At 45.4% G+C, this 17947-nt stretch overlaps 9 protein-coding genes across 9 annotated transcripts; 4 read left to right on the top strand and 5 right to left on the bottom strand.

Annotated features, from left to right (window-relative positions):
• Nucleotides 1-1039: 1039 nt before the first annotated feature.
• Nucleotides 1040-3295, top strand: KUCA_T00002067001 (uncharacterized protein; the record flags this gene model as incomplete). Its single annotated transcript, XM_022604310.1, has 1 exon — nt 1040-3295. One exon carries the CDS (start codon nt 1040-1042, stop codon nt 3293-3295), a length of 2256 nt encoding a protein of 751 aa, XP_022458104.1.
• A 251-nt stretch (nt 3296-3546) lies between these two features.
• On the top strand, nt 3547-4570 carry KUCA_T00002068001 (uncharacterized protein; the record flags this gene model as incomplete). The annotated part of the gene is made up of 3 exons (XM_022604311.1): nt 3547-3562; nt 3618-3713; nt 3774-4570. The coding sequence occupies 3 exons, from the start codon at nt 3547-3549 to the stop codon at nt 4568-4570; spliced, it is 909 nt and encodes a 302-aa protein (XP_022458105.1).
• Nucleotides 4571-5262: 692 nt separating this feature from the next.
• On the bottom strand, nt 5263-5967 carry KUCA_T00002069001 (uncharacterized protein; the record flags this gene model as incomplete). Its single annotated transcript, XM_022604312.1, has 1 exon — nt 5263-5967. The coding sequence occupies one exon, from the start codon at nt 5965-5967 to the stop codon at nt 5263-5265; it is 705 nt and encodes a 234-aa protein (XP_022458106.1).
• Nucleotides 5968-7275: 1308 nt separating this feature from the next.
• On the top strand, nt 7276-9183 carry KUCA_T00002070001 (uncharacterized protein; the record flags this gene model as incomplete). Its single annotated transcript, XM_022604313.1, has 1 exon — nt 7276-9183. The coding sequence occupies one exon, from the start codon at nt 7276-7278 to the stop codon at nt 9181-9183; it is 1908 nt and encodes a 635-aa protein (XP_022458107.1).
• Nucleotides 9184-9259: 76 nt separating this feature from the next.
• KUCA_T00002071001 (uncharacterized protein) lies at nt 9260-10504 on the bottom strand (the record flags this gene model as incomplete). The annotated part of the gene is made up of 1 exon (XM_022604314.1): nt 9260-10504. One exon carries the CDS (start codon nt 10502-10504, stop codon nt 9260-9262), a length of 1245 nt encoding a protein of 414 aa, XP_022458108.1.
• Nucleotides 10505-11198: 694 nt separating this feature from the next.
• Nucleotides 11199-12719, bottom strand: KUCA_T00002072001 (uncharacterized protein; the record flags this gene model as incomplete). Its single annotated transcript, XM_022604315.1, has 1 exon — nt 11199-12719. One exon carries the CDS (start codon nt 12717-12719, stop codon nt 11199-11201), a length of 1521 nt encoding a protein of 506 aa, XP_022458109.1.
• Nucleotides 12720-13971: 1252 nt separating this feature from the next.
• KUCA_T00002073001 (uncharacterized protein) lies at nt 13972-14138 on the bottom strand (the record flags this gene model as incomplete). Its single annotated transcript, XM_022604316.1, has 2 exons — nt 13972-14055; nt 14112-14138. The coding sequence occupies 2 exons, from the start codon at nt 14136-14138 to the stop codon at nt 13972-13974; spliced, it is 111 nt and encodes a 36-aa protein (XP_022458110.1).
• A 1059-nt stretch (nt 14139-15197) lies between these two features.
• On the top strand, nt 15198-16505 carry KUCA_T00002074001 (uncharacterized protein; the record flags this gene model as incomplete). Its single annotated transcript, XM_022604317.1, has 1 exon — nt 15198-16505. One exon carries the CDS (start codon nt 15198-15200, stop codon nt 16503-16505), a length of 1308 nt encoding a protein of 435 aa, XP_022458111.1.
• A 513-nt stretch (nt 16506-17018) lies between these two features.
• On the bottom strand, nt 17019-17867 carry KUCA_T00002075001 (uncharacterized protein; the record flags this gene model as incomplete). Its single annotated transcript, XM_022604319.1, has 1 exon — nt 17019-17867. One exon carries the CDS (start codon nt 17865-17867, stop codon nt 17019-17021), a length of 849 nt encoding a protein of 282 aa, XP_022458112.1.
• Between the last annotated feature and the right edge of the window lie 80 nt (nt 17868-17947).

Genomic DNA, 17947 nt, shown 5'->3' on the forward strand with positions numbered 1-17947 from the left:
CATTGTGATCTGGCTAGGGGAGTATCGCAGAGGACCTCATGATTTCCCAGGAAAGATGAATGGGGTACTTTTGATGGTACTATCACATAAGAACAAGTTCTAGACCCCGGGCCATACGCTTCAACTTTTCACTAAGCACACGTAAATCGCGTTATCCACATCTGCGCTCAGCCTACACGGTCACAAAAACGCCCTTCCTTTTCAGTTTTCAGTTCCGAGATAAAACAAATGAGTTTATCGAACGTTTTTATTTTTTTACGGAATTTTCAATTTGTGTTTTCAAAGGTGTTTGGCCCGGCGATGTGGATCCCTGGGGTGGATCATACGCGTCTCAAACATCGATGAATCGAGTGATGATTTCTCCATTTCGGTGGAGACGGGCTCTGCAAAAGACCGGTGATCCCAGTATATTGCCAATGCCAAAGAGGCCGTAAACACCACCAAGTAAACCCTCAATTCATAGAAAATCCAGCCCCTTATCACCACCTCCAGCCCCTGTCCTGTCACTTTAGCGACTCGCGTGGAAGCTCAGAGAACGCATCTATAGGTAGTGCACCACACAAAGATCGACGCCGCGTTGACACACACTTCGAAAATGGCAGATCGGCCCTATTCTCTCAGTTCCAAAGTCAGACCCTTTTTAAGAGTGGACTATTCTGAGGCTAGAAGGGTGCTGCAAGCGACTAGACCTTTCTTTCGAAATTTTTGGCTACTGGCTGTTCAAACTGGTGACATCAAACTGATTTTTGCACACGAAGCTGCTGCCCCATTTGCTAATCCCGAATTTCATCGCCGTCTCTTGTTCAAGAGGTATTTGATAGCCACTGTGTTCTGTCTCTTTCCCCTCCTCAAAAGACGCCAAATTTTTGGGATCGAAGCATTTTCAGTCCTGGCGAACATTTTCTGCATTTTTTTTCCTCGCTGCTGCCCACGCTAGTTGCCTTTCGCAACACCTGCAAATTGCGCTGGATCGAGCGCTGCAACCTCATTAGGATCAACTCCTTAAACTTCGCGATTTCTCCATTCTCTGTTTTGATTGATGCAGAGAAATCACCGGTATCCTTTCCGGCGAGATCTCAGTTTTGCCACGCTGAATCCCGAGGATGGTGGCTATGATGATGTTTTCACGGCATACAACTCCAGAAAGCCCTCGCTGCCGCACCGAGTGAGGTCGGTATCTCTGACAGGGTCTCTGGGAGAGGACGATGAGGAAGATTCTATTGGCTCAGACGATCCTGATGACAGACTAATTCCTTTGAAGATACGGCTGACCCACCACAAGATGCTATCATTGGTGCACAAATGGCGATCATCCAGACTTGCCAAGTTCCTGATCCCGCTGCTCTACTTGCTCTCCATCATAATATTCATTTTCTACCTATCTTCAAGACACCACGACGACGATCTGGATCTCTATCTGGACAGACCACGCAAAATGGGCTGGATGTCAAGGTTCTTCGGTCCCCGGGCCAAAACGGCGCAGGAGGTTCAATTGGAGACTGACAGCAACAACCTGGTGTACTTTCCATACTCGGCAGACGTTTCAGTACTGCCAATTGCACCATACAATCATGCAAAGGAAACGAGTGATCTGCGGGCGACGCAAGCTGTTTACTACGATGCCATCAGAGAGTTTCTAGAGAAGTCCAAGGTGAATCCCAAGACGCCTGTACCAGAATTCGATTTCCACTGGGGCGATTGGATCGAAATGAAAGACCTTAATCCCCTGATCAAGGAGAAGCTCACTTGTTTCGTTATTGGGGTGCTTGGTTCGAACATACGCACAACCTGGCCGGGCTGCATAGATAAGAAGTCGGATGATCCTCGGGATCTCAACTTCATATTCAACGGACCGGCCACGGAATTCGAAAGCCCTTTCAGACTTTCTTTAAGAGCGAAGAGCTATCTGTACTCAGTGGCACCCAACCCAAGCAAGGTGGTCCTCCTGGCTGGTGATCTGGCATTTGTGGTCAAGGTGGCCAAGAAGAAGGACATCGTTGAAAGCGGAATGGTTGAAAAGTTCATCGATTCGCGTGTTTCCGAGTCTATTTCCCGACTCGAAGTGCTAAAATCTCCTGTCAACCCCGTTTGGTGCATTGACGATATCTCCAAGAGCCTCGGCCGGCCCGTGGTGGACCTCAATGGCGGTGAGTTCACGCTTATCGATGTGGCCGAGGACGCATTCGACTTCCCAGAAGACAAAAAGAAGAGCAAAAGAGCCAACGATGCCCGTGTTGCATCTCAAGCCTATTTCAAGGACACTATGATTTTCCATGACGGCGAGAGAATTAGGAAGGAGTACGACTGGAGATTCTTCAACGTGATGTTGACCCAGCAGGAAAGAAGAGCCGTGTTGCACCAATTGGTTCGTGCATGGCTGCAAATGACTTTCAACCTTGCGCTCACAACGTGGTTGTCACAGGAAACGTTACTTGGATGGGGCAGAAACGGTTTGTTTTTCCCCTGGGAAACAGTGCTGCATTTCGAAATGCCTGCCAAAGACCTGTCGAAGGTGGCTTCCACTTTCAACGGTTCCATAGTCATTAACGATCCCAACGATGGAACGGGCACGTACTTTTTGGATGTTAGTCCTCATTACATGGAGAGGGCTCGGTTCAACGACGGAAATGCATCACCAGAGTCTACGGACGTTCGGTTCATTGATATCAGGACTGGAGTGTACATTGAGATCTCCGGTTTGGTGAGGTCTCAGGCCAGATTGCCTGGCCATTTCGTGTCCGCTTACCAGGACGAGCCTGAAATCGCCAAAGACATTAAAGACGGAGACTCGATCGCGGAGGGAGGCCGGTTTGTGAATTCTGGAATGGGAAACTTCTATCATCTATCGCAGGTCACGCCTTTACGGAAGACTCTGTTCGAAGGTCTCATGGCCAACGTTCCTCAAAGGGCATTCTCGCTTCTCCACAAGACGTATCCAGATATTATGAACGCCGACGAGTTCAACAACCACCATTACATCCAGCATTTGAGATTGTGGGTTCCTTTGAACAAGTGCAAGTACGTTCCACAGGAGGATATCGAGCTGTTCAACAGGGGAGGCTCGAGTTACATAGGAGCCTGCCACGACGCGGACATCTGGAGCGAATACAATCGCACCAGGGCAGCTACCCTGTTCAAGCAGCTCGAAGGTTTCACCGAGGGCCAGCTAGTGCTGAGTGCAAAGGACGAACTACCATGTCTATATGACGACGTCTGGACTACCCGGAGGATTGACTATCTTCACAATGAGTACGGATATCCGTTGCCGGTTGCGCTGGAGGAAAAACAAGTCTGATTGAAAACATATGAAAGCCCCGGTTTCCGGAATTCATTCCATTTTTATATATAATCTACAGTCAGTCTACTGCATTTTTACATCTTGAACATCTACTCATCGTAGTCGGAATATGGCCGGAGTATGGCCGGAAGGACCGTGGACCCCACGTTTTTCTGCACATATGCTTGAGGCATTATTGTAACCTTCTTCTTTCTTCTTTCACTCTTTTGCTCGGATTTCTTTCAAACAAAGTATTGTCATGATGTTGAATGCCGCTCATAGAGGGTATGTATTTTTTGATCTGGATTTATACTTGATTAGTTCCCATCACATGGCGGAGTGTTAACTCGTTTCAGGTACAGAAAGCTCTTTCCGGAGAACACGATTACCGCCTTTCAACAGGCAGTGATTGCAGGTTCTACAGTTATCGAAACTGGTAAGTGACGAGGTTTTTCATCTTGAAGTTGAACTAAAAGTGTCTAATTCCCGTTTCAAGACGTCCATGTGTCTAAGGATGGAGTGGTTGTGATTTGCCACGATTTGCAAACCGGCCGCACCTTCGATAAGGACTACAATATCAAGGAAGTTGAGTACTTTCCAACTCTACAGGCTTTAAAATGCAAAAGTGACCCGGATGAGCATATGCCCACTCTCAAGGAGACGCTTGAGTGGTTGAATACGACTCCCACCCTCATCAAGTTGATGTTGGATATCAAGGGAGACAATGATGCGCAGTCAATTGGAAAAATTATTATCTCCGAATGTAAGGCTGTCAATCCGGATATTTCGTTCTGGCAAGATAGAATAATATTTGGGCTATGGGACTCCAGTTTTTACCACAAGGACGTTCTGGATGGCTTTGAGGTGATCAATATCACCTTTAGTCCAGCCAGAGCATCCAAGTTCTTGAAGGATGTTGACGAAAAAGGAGGTAGCATCCAGGCCCTGTCCATGATGTACCTCGTGTGTTACCAACCGTTTTTGAAAAGCCAGATGCTTGCTCTGGTAAAGAAATACAACCTCAAGTTGTACTTCTGGACTGTCAACAGCCCTTTGGACATGTCTGCTTTGACAGACACCTTGGACCCCAGTATCTGTGAGGGTTTCGTCAGTGATGACCCGAAGGCAGTCTCTCAGTTTCTGAGTGGAGAGCATAAACCTCCAGTCACTCTTGTGAGACTTTTGCGGAACTTTGCTCTTTCGAGTGTCCTCTGGGGAGTTATCACTTTGATTGGCTGGGGTTATAACGCAAGACCTATACTTGTCAAATTGCAGCGTCGTGGGTGGATTTGAGAGGAGCAGAAGAGCCAGAAAGAGAAAAGAGACTCTCCGAATTACAACGTTTGAATTTCTGATTTATAGTTTGCTAAAAAAAAAATTGGTCGTAATTCTGCATAGAGTTATGACCAACCGGCCCTCTTGCATGGTGCGGCTCAAAGTGTGAGAAGGATGTCGAATTGGTGAAAAATGCCATTAGAAATTGGTCAAAAGTTCAGAGACAATAAATGTTTTTGATTGGTCAATTCGGACTTATTAGACAGCTCCACAATTTATTTGACATACATCAGTTGTGCTCTTCTTGGACTCATGTTCTTGTCAGAAGTGCTCTTTTCAGAAGTGCCCTTCTCCAAGGCCCTACAAATGATAGCCAACAACCAATGGCAGAAAAAAAGTCAGAAACATTGCTGAAAGCACGATTATAGAGAGTGCTGTGTTATTTATATATATACTATTGGTTGGAAGCGGTGCCTTGCTGGTCAAGTCACGTCCTGGCCTCGTACATTACCAGGATCTCAAGAACGGAGTTGATGTGTACCAGGAAAATCTCGCATATTGAGGATCTTTGTCGTCTTGCCTGTTTCAGCATGGACAAATATGTACATTATGGTTGGTATGAATGCTGTGTAGATTAGGGTGGATAATTAGCATTGGTCCCGTCTCCGCGACCAAGATTCTGCCCGAAAGTTCCACCAATATCAATTTGGTCATCTCCTTGGAGAACCCCACTCAATGCCCAGAAACTTGAATGAACCTCCAGTGCTGGCGCCGCCAAAAGTCTTTGGGGCCACCAGATAGTGTCTTTTCTCACCAGGAACATCCAGATACACGTACAAGTAATTCTGCTTGTAAATCGACTCGTCAATTGCTTCCATCACAACATGACCCCATTTACCGGAATCAGCTTCCACGGTCAATCTCATGAACAGATGCTCCTTTCCGTCCTTTCCAAGCTTGCGCGAGGACGTTATAGGCCTGTTCCTGGTCCACTTGTCATTGAACTGGTCGGAGCCATACGCCTTAAGTGTGTGACCCAAGGGATTTCCCAACAGTTCACATGACTTCTCATCTTTCTCAATCATCTTGACCACTCTGTTGAAAGTTTGAGTGTCGCCTGAGGGAAACGCCAGTTCTGCAACCAATAGATAGATCGTCATAGAAGCCAATCCAAGAGCACCCACAACCAGGCCCGACGCTATCAGGAACGTCGTTCCTTTCTTCACCTTTTCATAATAGTTGATTTTGGGCTTTTTGGCCTTGTCTTGAGCCTTTGTCTGGAAGTTTATTCTCGTGGTTGACAGAGAACGAGTCATGAGACTCATGCGGGGAACGCTTCCGGTCTGGAGCCCTACCATAGACTTCGAGAAGCTGGGTATATGTTTGATTATTTGTTTCCTAGCTGGACTCAACATACTTGAGGTGTTTGGGTAGATTGAACTGGTATAACTGTGTGGGGATTGTTCTCATCAATTGTCTTGTTCGAGCGTTGAAGAATAGAATCGAGGAAAAGCCTGGGTGGTTTGGTAACAACACGACAGCATCCCGGTTTGCCAGCTTATTTTCAAATCAGGACAAAACCCGTGAATCAAGAAGCAGAATCTTGGCGATAAAATGAAGGGAATTCTGAGGTATGGTCAACAGGTAGAGAAATTGTGGACTTGTAACTTTCCTATGAAGTACTGGGTTTCTAATTTCAGTGAACGATGCGTTATCAATTTAAAAACAAATTCTAAACCCCTCAAACCAGGAACCAGCAGACTACGTATGACCAATTCACTTTTTCCGTATTAATATGCCCGAGTAGCGTAATGGTTAGCGCGTTGCTCTCCGGAGGCAAAGATTGCGGGTTCGAGTCCCGCCTTGGGCTTTCCGATCCTCTCTTTTTGGAAATTTCAGGAAGCAAGACTGACCGGGTGAAGCTCATTTTGTGATTTATGTTATTTATTTTTGATTATTTTGTACCAGTCAAGGTCTGGATGATAAAAAAAACCAGGGTCTGGATTTTCGTGCGCAGACCAGGAAAGAGCAGTGCATAAAGATGCTATCAGCGCGGCTTTGCAGCCGGATCAAATTAACTCCCAAAATACAGTTCTACCGAAACCAAGTTTGTGTTACTTGAGCCATTGTGTTTTTTTCTGAAATGGACCGTGTGAAAACTCACAATGCACGTCAGTAAACTGTTAAGTCTGCAAGTTTCTGCATTTCCAAAAGCGGAAAGCTGTAAAAGGTAATTGAGATTCCCGAGCCATTAATCTGTTATCGCGAAGTCCCTTTTCTAGTGAGATAAGCCGCACGCAGGAGCTCTCACTTGCCGGTTTTCACCGAAATCTACTCATGATATGAACCGATATCGATAGATAGTATACCTGGGACCATATTAACTGCATAGATAGCTGCAATTGAATTTTTGCCCAATAATTGTTGTAAAATTGCCCTGTCTTGCGCTGGACCGTAGACGGAAAAAAACTCCGATATCAATCAAGTAGTGTCGATGCTGGTAATCGAGCTGATATCGTAAAGATCCCCGGGTGCTTTCTGGCAGGGATTTTGGCATAGTTAGGTTATATGGGTAATTAGTCACCGATAGAACATTATTCTGGACCCTTTGGAACTCTCAAAAGACGCTGCAAAGTCTTGAACCCATTGGATTTGTGAAGTGTTTGAAATTTCACTCTTCACTATTGCCGCTATCAAGGTCAAAATACGCCTGATACGCCCAGATGTCACAACAAAATGAAGCCACTGCAACCCCAAAACAAAGGAGGAAGAAGGCATGCTCCAAGTGTCATGCTTTGAAGATGAGGTGTATATATGACAACTCCAAGTCACCTGTGGAATGTGAGAGATGTTTGGCCACTGGCCAAGAGTGCAACTTCATGAGATCAACGTTGGAATCCGAAATTTTGGAGCAGATTTTGTTGAAAGTGGAAGCACTGGAAGATTCTGTTACTCAGTTTGCAAGCTCAGCGCCTATTGAACTGGAGGGGTCAAAAACTGGATCATCGCCCAAAGTGCTAGAAGAGCAGAACAGTGTGATCAGCCATAACAGACAGGATTACCTTAAAAGCCTTCTTTGGACGGAAAGAACGATAGATCCATTAGACACGCTGCCTGGGGCCATTTCGCAGCTTTTGAGCCATCTCCAGATAAATACTGCTGCCTTGGATCAACAGTTTGAGGAAAGGCAAGCAGAGGACTTGAGATGGTCTGTTAGTGATTTGGATGAAGCCAGCTCTGCAAAATTACTCACATTCTTTCGTCTCCATCTGGCCAGATATCTTCCAGTTTTGATATTCAATTACGTTCCACGAATCACAGAGGAAATGAAGGAGGAATCGCCGTTCTTATACTACACTATCTTGGCCGTGTCGTCAATGAACCACCAATCCTATCAACACTTTCATTACTCGCTAAGAGAAGCGGTAAAACAATATCTTGAAAATATTGTTCCTGACAGTCTGTTTTTGCCTTCAGGAGTTCCAATTGATTTTTTGAGCCTCATAAATGAGATATTAGCGTGCTCCGTGGGGGCTGCCTGGCTGTGTGGAGACCTGGGCTACAAAATGAGTTTGATAGCCAGTGATCTCGTTGGTAGATTGACCCCAAATGTTCTGAAGTCCCTGAAAATATCATCTGATCAGAAAAATATTGTTTATTTTTTCAGTGTGATGACATTCATCATGGAGCAGCGTTACAGAATAACGCATTACAAAGTGCAGGACTTTGCACCAAACACCGAGATGATCCACCAAAGAGACCTATATGTTTCTCAGTACCTTCAGTCAATTCATTCCAACAGAAGGGACACCAGGATTTCGCGTGGGGCATTAAAGGCAGACGCCAATGTCGAGCTATGTGCGGTGATTATGGATCTGCAGAAGAAGATCGAAAATACCAAAACTCCCAACCAATTCCTGGAATATTCTCATGAACTGGATATGTGGCTTTCAGACTGGATTTGCAAGCTGGCATGTAGCCTGACTTCTACCTCGTTGAAGCCACTGATTGCGGCTTTTCAATTTGTGAAACTTCATCTGAATAGCCATGCTGCTTTCGTTTCAATGTCTCACGCAATACCGGGTATAGAGTCTCAGCATTTTCTTTCAAAGAGTGAAAGCATAGCATTGGATACTCTTGAGATGATCAAGTATGATTCGGACATAAAACGGCTTATTTGCTTTGGACCTGGGTTTTTCGCGACGATCTTTCTCACTGCCATAGCCGTTCTTGCCAAGACGGTTTTGTTCGCTTCACAACTTAATTATCAGTGTGACGTCAATAGGCTGATGACGACAATAGTTGAGTGCCACCAGATTATGCTTGAGCTTATTCCATATACAAACTTTGCTGGAAGCATTTCGGTTCACAGACTGGGATTGTGTGTGGAAAAGCTGAAGAAACAGGTTGAGAATAGCCCACCGAACCCTCCAGCAAATACCAGTGTCGACCAAGCCCATACGGCCTTCAAGAGCCAATTTGGTTATGAAGATCATCGTGGTTCCAATAAAGCTCTTCCAAAAGAATTGTTGACTTTTTCTGAAGCCTTCGACAGAAGATCGCCTTCCGCATTCGATACTTTCAACTACCAGAGTCTCTGGAGCAAGAACCTGGACGACTATGATTTATAACTGTGGGACTATACAATAAAATTTAAAATCCTAGCTCAAGCAAATTGCTCTTTCCACTAACTATTTAATTTTCTTTTCACGAAATTATTTCAATACGTCTCAATCTAAGATGAGAGCGTGTTGGACGAACCTTTCCAAACAACTCCACGATATTGTCACCAGGAGTGATGTTCCCCAGCAATACCTCTTTGTCCGTCTCGACAAATCTGGGAACCGGTGGCATTATACCGTTAATAGTACAATATCCTAGAACGGAAAATGCAACTGCCTCCTTGGAATCGGCAGTGATGTTGAGCAAAGAGCCCGAAAGACCTACTTTGGCTTCTGGGAAGCGGTTCCTCAAATGCTGTAAAATGGCTTCATTGTGAGCACCACCACCAGAAATATAGATTTCGTCAATCTTGTTATTCTGAACCTGTGGAACTACAAAGTCATCATATGACTTAGCAATGGACTCGGCTGTGATACGCGTAATGGTAGCAATAACTGCATCATCACTTAGACCCTTGGCCTGGAGCTTTCTAACCAGCTGCTCAGACATCTTGTCACTGAAAAGTTCCCTTCCAGTAGTCTTTGGCGGGCTAAGAGCAAAATAGTAATTGGACAAAACCTCGTCAACAGTTTCCTGATCTATGTCCTTTTCGCCTCTCAGTCCCATTTCTCCTCCGGCATCGTATTCGCGCTTGCCGTTGGTGATGATGCGAACGGCAGCATCCACCAGCACGTTACCTGGACCGGTATCAAACTGGTAGAATTTATGCAAAGGATCTATAACAGAAGCATTTCCGATCCCACCAATATTTTGGGTGATGATGACTTTGTCGCTCCTCAGAATGGCGTATTCCAAAAACCCACACAAAGGAGCACCCTGTCTACCAACAGCCACCTCCATCGACCTGAATCCACTCACCACGGTCTTTCCTGACAAATAGGAAATTGACGCAGGTTCACCAAACTCCAAAGTCGAATTTCTGTCTTTTCCTCTGGGCTCGTGCCAAATGGGCTGGGCATGGGAGGCCACTAGGTCGATCTTGGACAGGTCAACATCAGCCTTCCTGATGTCGTTTCCAATCTCCTCTCCAATCGCGAAATTCAGATCACACAACTCAGCAGATGTTGTGGTATTACCCGCAATGCAACAACGAAGGATCCTGTTTTTCAGAACGTCTCCAATGGGTGCCTCTTCGTAGGAAACCACCTTCACCGAAAGGTCCACCTGGTCGTCTTCTATCTTGGTGGTCTCTATCTGCGAGACAACTATATCCACACCATCAACGCTGGTACCACAGTTGATACCCAAAACTGTTAGGGGATAGACCATTGCTGTGAATAAACCTTGAGCTGATCTGAGGAATGAATAGTTCAAGATTATAGATTTTTCAAAGGTTATAGTTTAGATGTTTGGGGAAGCCGTTATCGTGTGCGTCCCGTATTATTTAAGGTGCGTCGGAATTTTTTGCCGGCGTGGATGGAGAGTCTGATTAAAATGCCTTGAAGGCGGCAGCCTGAGTTGGAGACCTAATACCGGCATATATTTGCGAGTACTAGGAATTAAAATCCGTGATAGATAGAGGTTGCGGATTTATATGGGGATTGTGTGGGGTGCCATCTGACTTGGTTCGAGGCTTCATCTTAGGCTTGACCCGGGTGCATGGGCTCATGCCTATATGGCATGCTATATGTCGAATTTTAGTTCAGGCTTAAGTCTAGATATTTTTGGAGAACAGTAAGGAAAATTGAAGTTTAATGAGAGCATATTGATATATTCATATTTCTGAACCTAGTGATTGTTCTCTCATAAATGCTGAAGTTAACGCATGCTCAAGCACCAACCCACTTGCATGCTTTATAACCTACTGCAAGACTCTTCTCGAAACCATTCTTTCTTCCTAAACTTATTCCAAAAATAATCTCAGATTGAGACTTTATTATACTCCAACTATCCACTTACAGTAATACAGTATCACCTAGATTCAGGCGTCAGAAGATCTTAACTTAAATGCAATAACTATACTCTAGGCAACAAAAGCCTTCTCTTTATCTTTAGAGATATCTTCTGTTGAGACAAACTCTGGCGCGTCAGAAGAATCTTCCTCCAGCTCGGCAGCAGCTGTCAATCTTTCAACTTTTCTCTTCTCGTATTTGGCACAAATGTAGGTCATAGCAGCCCACAGAGCACACACTATAGACACCACAATGGAGGTTATAAACCCATTGTGGAACCTTGGAGCGTCCGAGGAGGGATACAGAAGTATACCCCAGAAGCAGAATAAAATGGACGAGGACATGTTCATGCAGAAGAGAACAACGGCTCTGAGTGGATCATCACCCTGACAAATATCGTTGGCCCATGAGAAGTAGATGGTTTGACCACCATACGAGGTTCCGGCAAGGAAGAAGGCAAACAGTCTTCCGCCGAGCGCAACATCCCATTTCAACAGAATAGACGCAGAAACAAGTTGACATGCGCACAAAATGTAGATGAACTCAGCCTTTCTCTTTGGCCAGGCGTCGTTCCAAAGTGCAGCCACCAGGATGGAAAGAATACCAACGGCTTGGACACCAGTTGGCCATTCGTTGATTTGGGAAACAGTATATGTTCCCTGGGCTTTCATACCCAAAAGGAAGGTGCTCTGGTTACAAATGGCCTCCAAGGCACCACCCCAGACCCACAGAAAACTCAATACCCACAGCTTCCAATCAATGAGAGCGCGCTTAATTAAGGTCCAGTCAAACTTGGTCTTTGGCTTTGGAGGAGGTAATCTCGTTCTGGCAATCTCCAACTCTCTCTCGGTGAAGTAGAAGTTGTTGGAAGTCTTAGGCGTGCTTGGAAAGAAAAAAAGGCCATAAATGGCAACAGGAAAGACAACAGCACCATCTATGAGAAACATGATCTTCCAAGAGGCCAGAGAACCGGTACCGTTGAATCTTTTGTAAATAGCGGTTTGAATGTAACCGGAAACCATGGACCCTGCCACACCGGAAGCAGCAAACACTCCGGTTCTCTTTCCAAGTTCGTTCTCCTTCAACCAAGAACCCAAGACGTACATGGACCCACTAAAAGTGGAAGATTCAAAAATACCAAGAAAGAAACGCGCGGCGCACACTTGGGGGTATGTCTTACAGGCAGCAGTGCACATGGTGCAGATTCCCCAAAGAACTTGGTTGGCAGGGAAGTAATAACGGGGAGGAATTATCTGAAGCAACAGAGCGTGAGGAATCTGGGCAATAATGTATCCAACAGTCAAACAGGTGTTGATCACGGTGTACTGGTTGCCGACAAGCCCGAGCTCTTCTTTCATACCAGTCGCATAGGCATTTGAAAAAGCGGTACGGTCCAGGTAATTCATGAAGTAGGAAACACAACAGTAGGACATGATAAAGGTATCCACCTTGAAGATCAGCTTCTGTTCATCTTTGTCATCGTAAATGTCGGTCCAGAAAAACCTCAACAGCTTTCTGGGAAGGGTGTCCTTCCGTCTGGAGTTTTCTTCGGCCCTAGCTGCGTTCTCTTCGGCTGTGGCCCTCTTACCCATGATGCAATACCAAAATGCCTTTAAGCAAAAATTAAGGAGTGGGGGATATTGGAGGTATTTAAACCTTAGCGCGGCGATAGCATGCAAGCAATCTGCTCTGATAGTCGTTCTCCAGGGCTTGGATTGGAAAGATACCACACGGCATATTATCGGGCGGAATTTTTGGCCGGTCACGTGATTATGGGGAAGAAGAAAAAGGAGGAGATTCTCCGGGAAATTGCAGAGGTCGCGGTTTTTTTCGGTGTAATTATTATCTCAGCAAGAGTTCGATATACGCTTTTGAACTCTTTTAGGATGGTGTTTCCCAATATTCACGATTTAATTTGCCCTTTTTTTTGAGACGGCTACGGTGCTGGCGTTGTGGCTAGCCCACTCTGGATTTATCCGGACCAATGCAAAGATGCACTTCTGCCGCATCGGGATAATATGGCGGTTCGAGCTTTGTAGCAAATTTCCATTATATTTTTATTCAGAAGAAGAGAATTAAGCGTTCATATGGGGCATGCAGATTCATGATTTCAACTTAGATCTCGGTCTTGGTTGAGACCGTGCAGTGTGATTAGAGCCGCGATTGGATTGGGGACCACCCGTGAGATAACGATATAATACGAAACTTATTCGAGCTTGGACCGGCCCGAGAAACTTTGAGATAGCTCAGAGATACGTGTGAGGTAACAGGATGTTTGATCCTCCGGTAAAAGATAATCAGGCGATATGTTTTCAGTAGCTATTCCGTTTGGGACTTCAAGTTTTAGAAGCGGGGGGCTAGATCGATGTGCATGATATGTGCTAAGTGTTATAGTCCACTCACGTGTAATTTTCAAGGCCCCGCGAGGTCTAATATTGAAAGTGGAATCACATAGAGACTGCGATCACATTGATTTTGAGATTACGGGGAATTTACCAAAACTATTCCACTATTTTACATTTTCTCCGCACCGCATTGAGGGTTATCATATGTTCGGTAGGTCCTCTATGGTCCACAGCTGCAATGGCATCCGGTGTTCCCTCCGATCTCTCAAAAACAAAGATCCCACATCGGCAATCCAAGCCGTAATATCAAAAAATATTGATAAGGTGCCAAGCGAGTCAACACGAATCAATATACTCTTGACTTCTTCGTCATCTGGTTCTCAAAGTCTCTCTCGGTCAAAAAATCCGACCGGCAATTTAGAATAGGATGGGCCAAGACTTGGGATTCACACTCCAAGTACTTTTTGCCTAAAAACTCCGAGAGTGCCCAAGAATCAGATTAAAGGGACGTGGACTGATTGATAAATATGCAAATCCCTATTGTTGACAATTGAAGATCCTTAAATCTGATTATAGTGATTAGCTTTGGTGTTAGAACAAGAGATAAGATACCAGGGCGCATTGAGGCTAGCTACTAACATATAAGATCTGGGGTCCATCTGACATTCCGGGACCGCTCGCGGTCTAGTCAGCACAAAATGTCCGTTTGTAAGGTTAGGTGAATGTTTCAACGTGGATTTTGGGTTAATACCACTCATTTTCCCTCAAGAAACTAGACACTGACCTAGCTGCGTTAAAAATCACCATGCTGAAAGACTAAACGATGATTTTGGTAAACCTTGAGGGCTCGAATTGAGGTTTTCACGACTCTGGAAAGGAATCAACTTATTGGCTTGTCGACATAGTGGTGAGAGAATAAGGTGTACTGGAGCTCAAATGATCTGCTACAGTGGGAAATATCAGTTTGTTCTTATACAAAAAAAAACAGGAGAAGATACAGCCTGGAAAGTATGGAAGATAGATCTAATTTTTTGCTTATCCGATTGCTGTTGCCCACTCCGACCTGTGCCGTTTCACTCCGACCAAATACTGACAACCAGGCCCAAATTTAGCTTTAAACCCCAGTATGTCCGAGTACCTGTCAAATAAGGGCATGTTTTTTGAAAATTATCCACATGCCTTTCTCGAACATTGTTGCATATGTTACAGCAAGAGCTTACAAGGTGCTGGCATACCTCGCGGACACCGCCTAGTCTTTTAGCTGGCATGAATCGACCAACCGTCAGATACTCCCAGAAAACCGCTCATGGTCGTAATAATAAAAGATCTCACTGTAGGTGTTGCAATTGCCATCTCGATATGAAATAGGTCGATTATCAGGCTTGCAACCCCCGTGTTGATACCGGCTGCATAACCGTTATCGGGGTTTCCACACACAACGGAAAGTCCCCCCAGATTTTGCAGCTGATAGCGGAATTTCCGTATGTGCTGGATTAGCAATCCCACGGTTACACATCCGCTTATTGGCCAGCAATGAGTTTCCGATCCAGGTTACATGTTGCATTTCTACCAAAATTCCTTTTTAGGAACCCCTTTATCTCTCACAACAGATCCCGGGGTTTATATATCACGCGTTGAAGGGAGATTTGATATAGAATATTGTTGTTATTACGGCACACCTAAATTTTTAGATCATAGCTACGGTTTCAGTTGTTTATCAATCCAATGCCGTCCCAAGATTCATTGCGATTGCTCGTTATCGGTGCCGGTAACCGAGGAAGAGCATATACCAGAGCCCTGAGAAACAACGAACAAGTTATCATCACCGGCATTTCTGACCCCAACAAGATCAGAAGAAATGCTCTCGCGAAAATGTACAAAGAGTTCCGGCCCGATGCGGAGATAAAGCTATACGAGGACTGGAAGGAAACTATTGCTGATGCTGATTCATACGACGGAGTGATCATCTGTACCATGGACCAGATGCACAGAGAGATCGCGGTGATCTTCGCCAATCTCGGGAAGCACATGTTATGTGAGAAGCCAATGGCAACTACCTGGAGTGATTGTCAGGAGATTTTCAATGCAGTGATTGAAAACAAGGTGATCTTTGCCATGGGCCATGTCCTTAGATACTCGCCCCATAACGTCTACTTGAAAAAGCTACTTGACGATGGTGTTATTGGTGAAATTATCAACATGAACCACACCGAGCCGGTGGGCTGGTATCATTATGCCCACTCGTACGTGAGAGGAAACTGGAGGCGTAAGGACGTGAGCACATTCAGTCTTATGGCCAAGTGCTGCCATGACATCGACGTTTTAATGTGGATCATGGGCAGAGAAAACTGCAAGCGGGTGTCTTCTTTTGGTTCCCTGTCGTATTTCAGAGCTGAAAACAAACCAGCAGCTGCCAAAGGTGCCTCCAACTGTACCACCTGTCCAATGGAGGAGAATTGCGCTTACTCCGCCAAAAAGCTGTATATGGACAGTTTTGATAAGGGTGATAAGGAATGGACTATCAAGATATGTGATGAAGACAATAGAGACGCTCTGCTGAAAGCTCTTGAAACCTCCGATTATGGCCGCTGTGTGTATGATTGCGACAACGATGTCTGTGACAATCAGGTTGTGAACCTGGACTTCGGCAAGGCCACGGCCACCATGACGATGATTGCACAATCCAAAGAGGTGTGCAACCGTAAGATGTGTTTCTATGGAACCACCGGTGAGATTTATTCTGACTCCAAGACCATTGAGGTCTTCGATTTCGTGACCAAAAAGAGTACCTTCCACAAGCCCGAGGAGGTGGAGGAGTCTGGCCATGGAGGAGGAGATCTCGGTCTCGCCACTGCTTTTGCCAATGCCCTGGTCGACCATGTTGTACATGGTAAGACAGTTGATGCTGCTCAGATTGAGCATATCAAGTGCACACCGGAAGACGTATTGGTGTCCCACAAGGTTGTGTTTCTTGCGGAGCAATCCAGGTTGAACGGAAGTGTATCGGGAATAGATGATAAGATCACCATTTGAACTTGAAACGGGCCCATTTCTTCTTAAATTGAGACTTTGAATTATTTGTGCGTGCCACTGAAGAGAGAATTAGTGATGAAGCTGTGATGATTATTGTAGTTGTAGCGGAAACCGGATTTGCCAGACCATGATGCTCCCGTGAGATCTTCAAGTTCGGCGATATAGTGGCCGTCATCCCAGATTTTCAGTAAATGCTTGAGTTCTGAAAAGAACCCAGTTTTTTCATGACATTGTGGTATTGAAACCTATGTATGAGTGTTCAGTAACCCGACAACGAAACAGTCTGGCGCAGAATGAAACAGTATTAATGGTACCCGGAAACCTTTTCATGATCTGGCTGATCATTATGGGAAAGAATCAAGGAATCTGTGAGCATACTCACTATGACAATTCAACCCCGGTCCCAGCAAGGTTTAGCTGTGCGATTGATATTCATGGTTAGTAGGCATGGATGGTACTCAAATTTGATGCTTTCGGTCAGTAATCGTCCGTCGCGGTCGTTTGTGGTCATTGTTAGTCATTATCATCTTTCAAATACTCCATCCCCAATAAAGGCTCTAATGCCTTAGGGAGAGTTTCCGCTGCATTTCCCTCAACACTCCATTCACACTCAGATGACGTCTCAGTATTGAATATTGCGATTCTGCCCCCTCGACTCTTTACCATATCCACATATCCAGCTGCTGGCCACACCGTCAAGCTGGTGCCTATCACCAGCATCAAATCCACCTTCTTGAACATAATGAACTCATCAGCCATATCAATTACCCGGAATGGTAAAGGCTCTCCAAACCAGACCACGCCTGGACGCAAAAGTCCCGTTTTGCACCTAGGACAGTGAGGAAGGTCCTCCGGTGACAGAGAAGGGTCTGGAAGGTAGTCTCCAGAATCTGGCACACTAAGAGCAGGGACCAATGGATCGTCCATGTTAAAATCGTTCTTGTAGGCACACTCGAAACTTGTACACTTCACACTGAACAAACTTCCGTGTAACTCCAGCAATGCACGTTTGTCATGGCCTGCTCTCGCACTCAAACCATCGACATTCTGGGTCAAAGTCAGAAAACTCAATCGCGACTCTGGATCCAGGCTCAATCGTGATAGCTGGGACAATGCCTTATGACCAGAATTAGGCTTGGCCTTCAGGGCACAATGCCGTCTATATGCGTAGAACTGCCAAACAAGACAAGGATCCCGTTCGAAAGCATCGGGAGTGGCCAAATCCATGGCGTTGTAGTTGTTCCACAAACCACCGGCTCCTCTGAAAGTGTCCAGACCAGACCCTGCTGATAGTCCTGCCCCCACCAACGCCAATATAGTCTTGCAACGAGACCTATCGGCGATGAATTCAGTAAGAGACATGTGTCAGTTATATTTTGTTCATTATTGGGAGTAGTTTGCTTTTTAGATGCGGGTTGATCCGGTGGTTTGTTCCATGATGG

The sequence above is a fragment of the Kuraishia capsulata genome, genomic scaffold (genome assembly GCF_000576695.1).
Source record: "Kuraishia capsulata CBS 1993 genomic scaffold, Kuraishia_capsulata_scaffold_2, whole genome shotgun sequence".
NCBI classification, from domain to species: domain Eukaryota; kingdom Fungi; phylum Ascomycota; class Pichiomycetes; order Pichiales; family Pichiaceae; genus Kuraishia; species Kuraishia capsulata.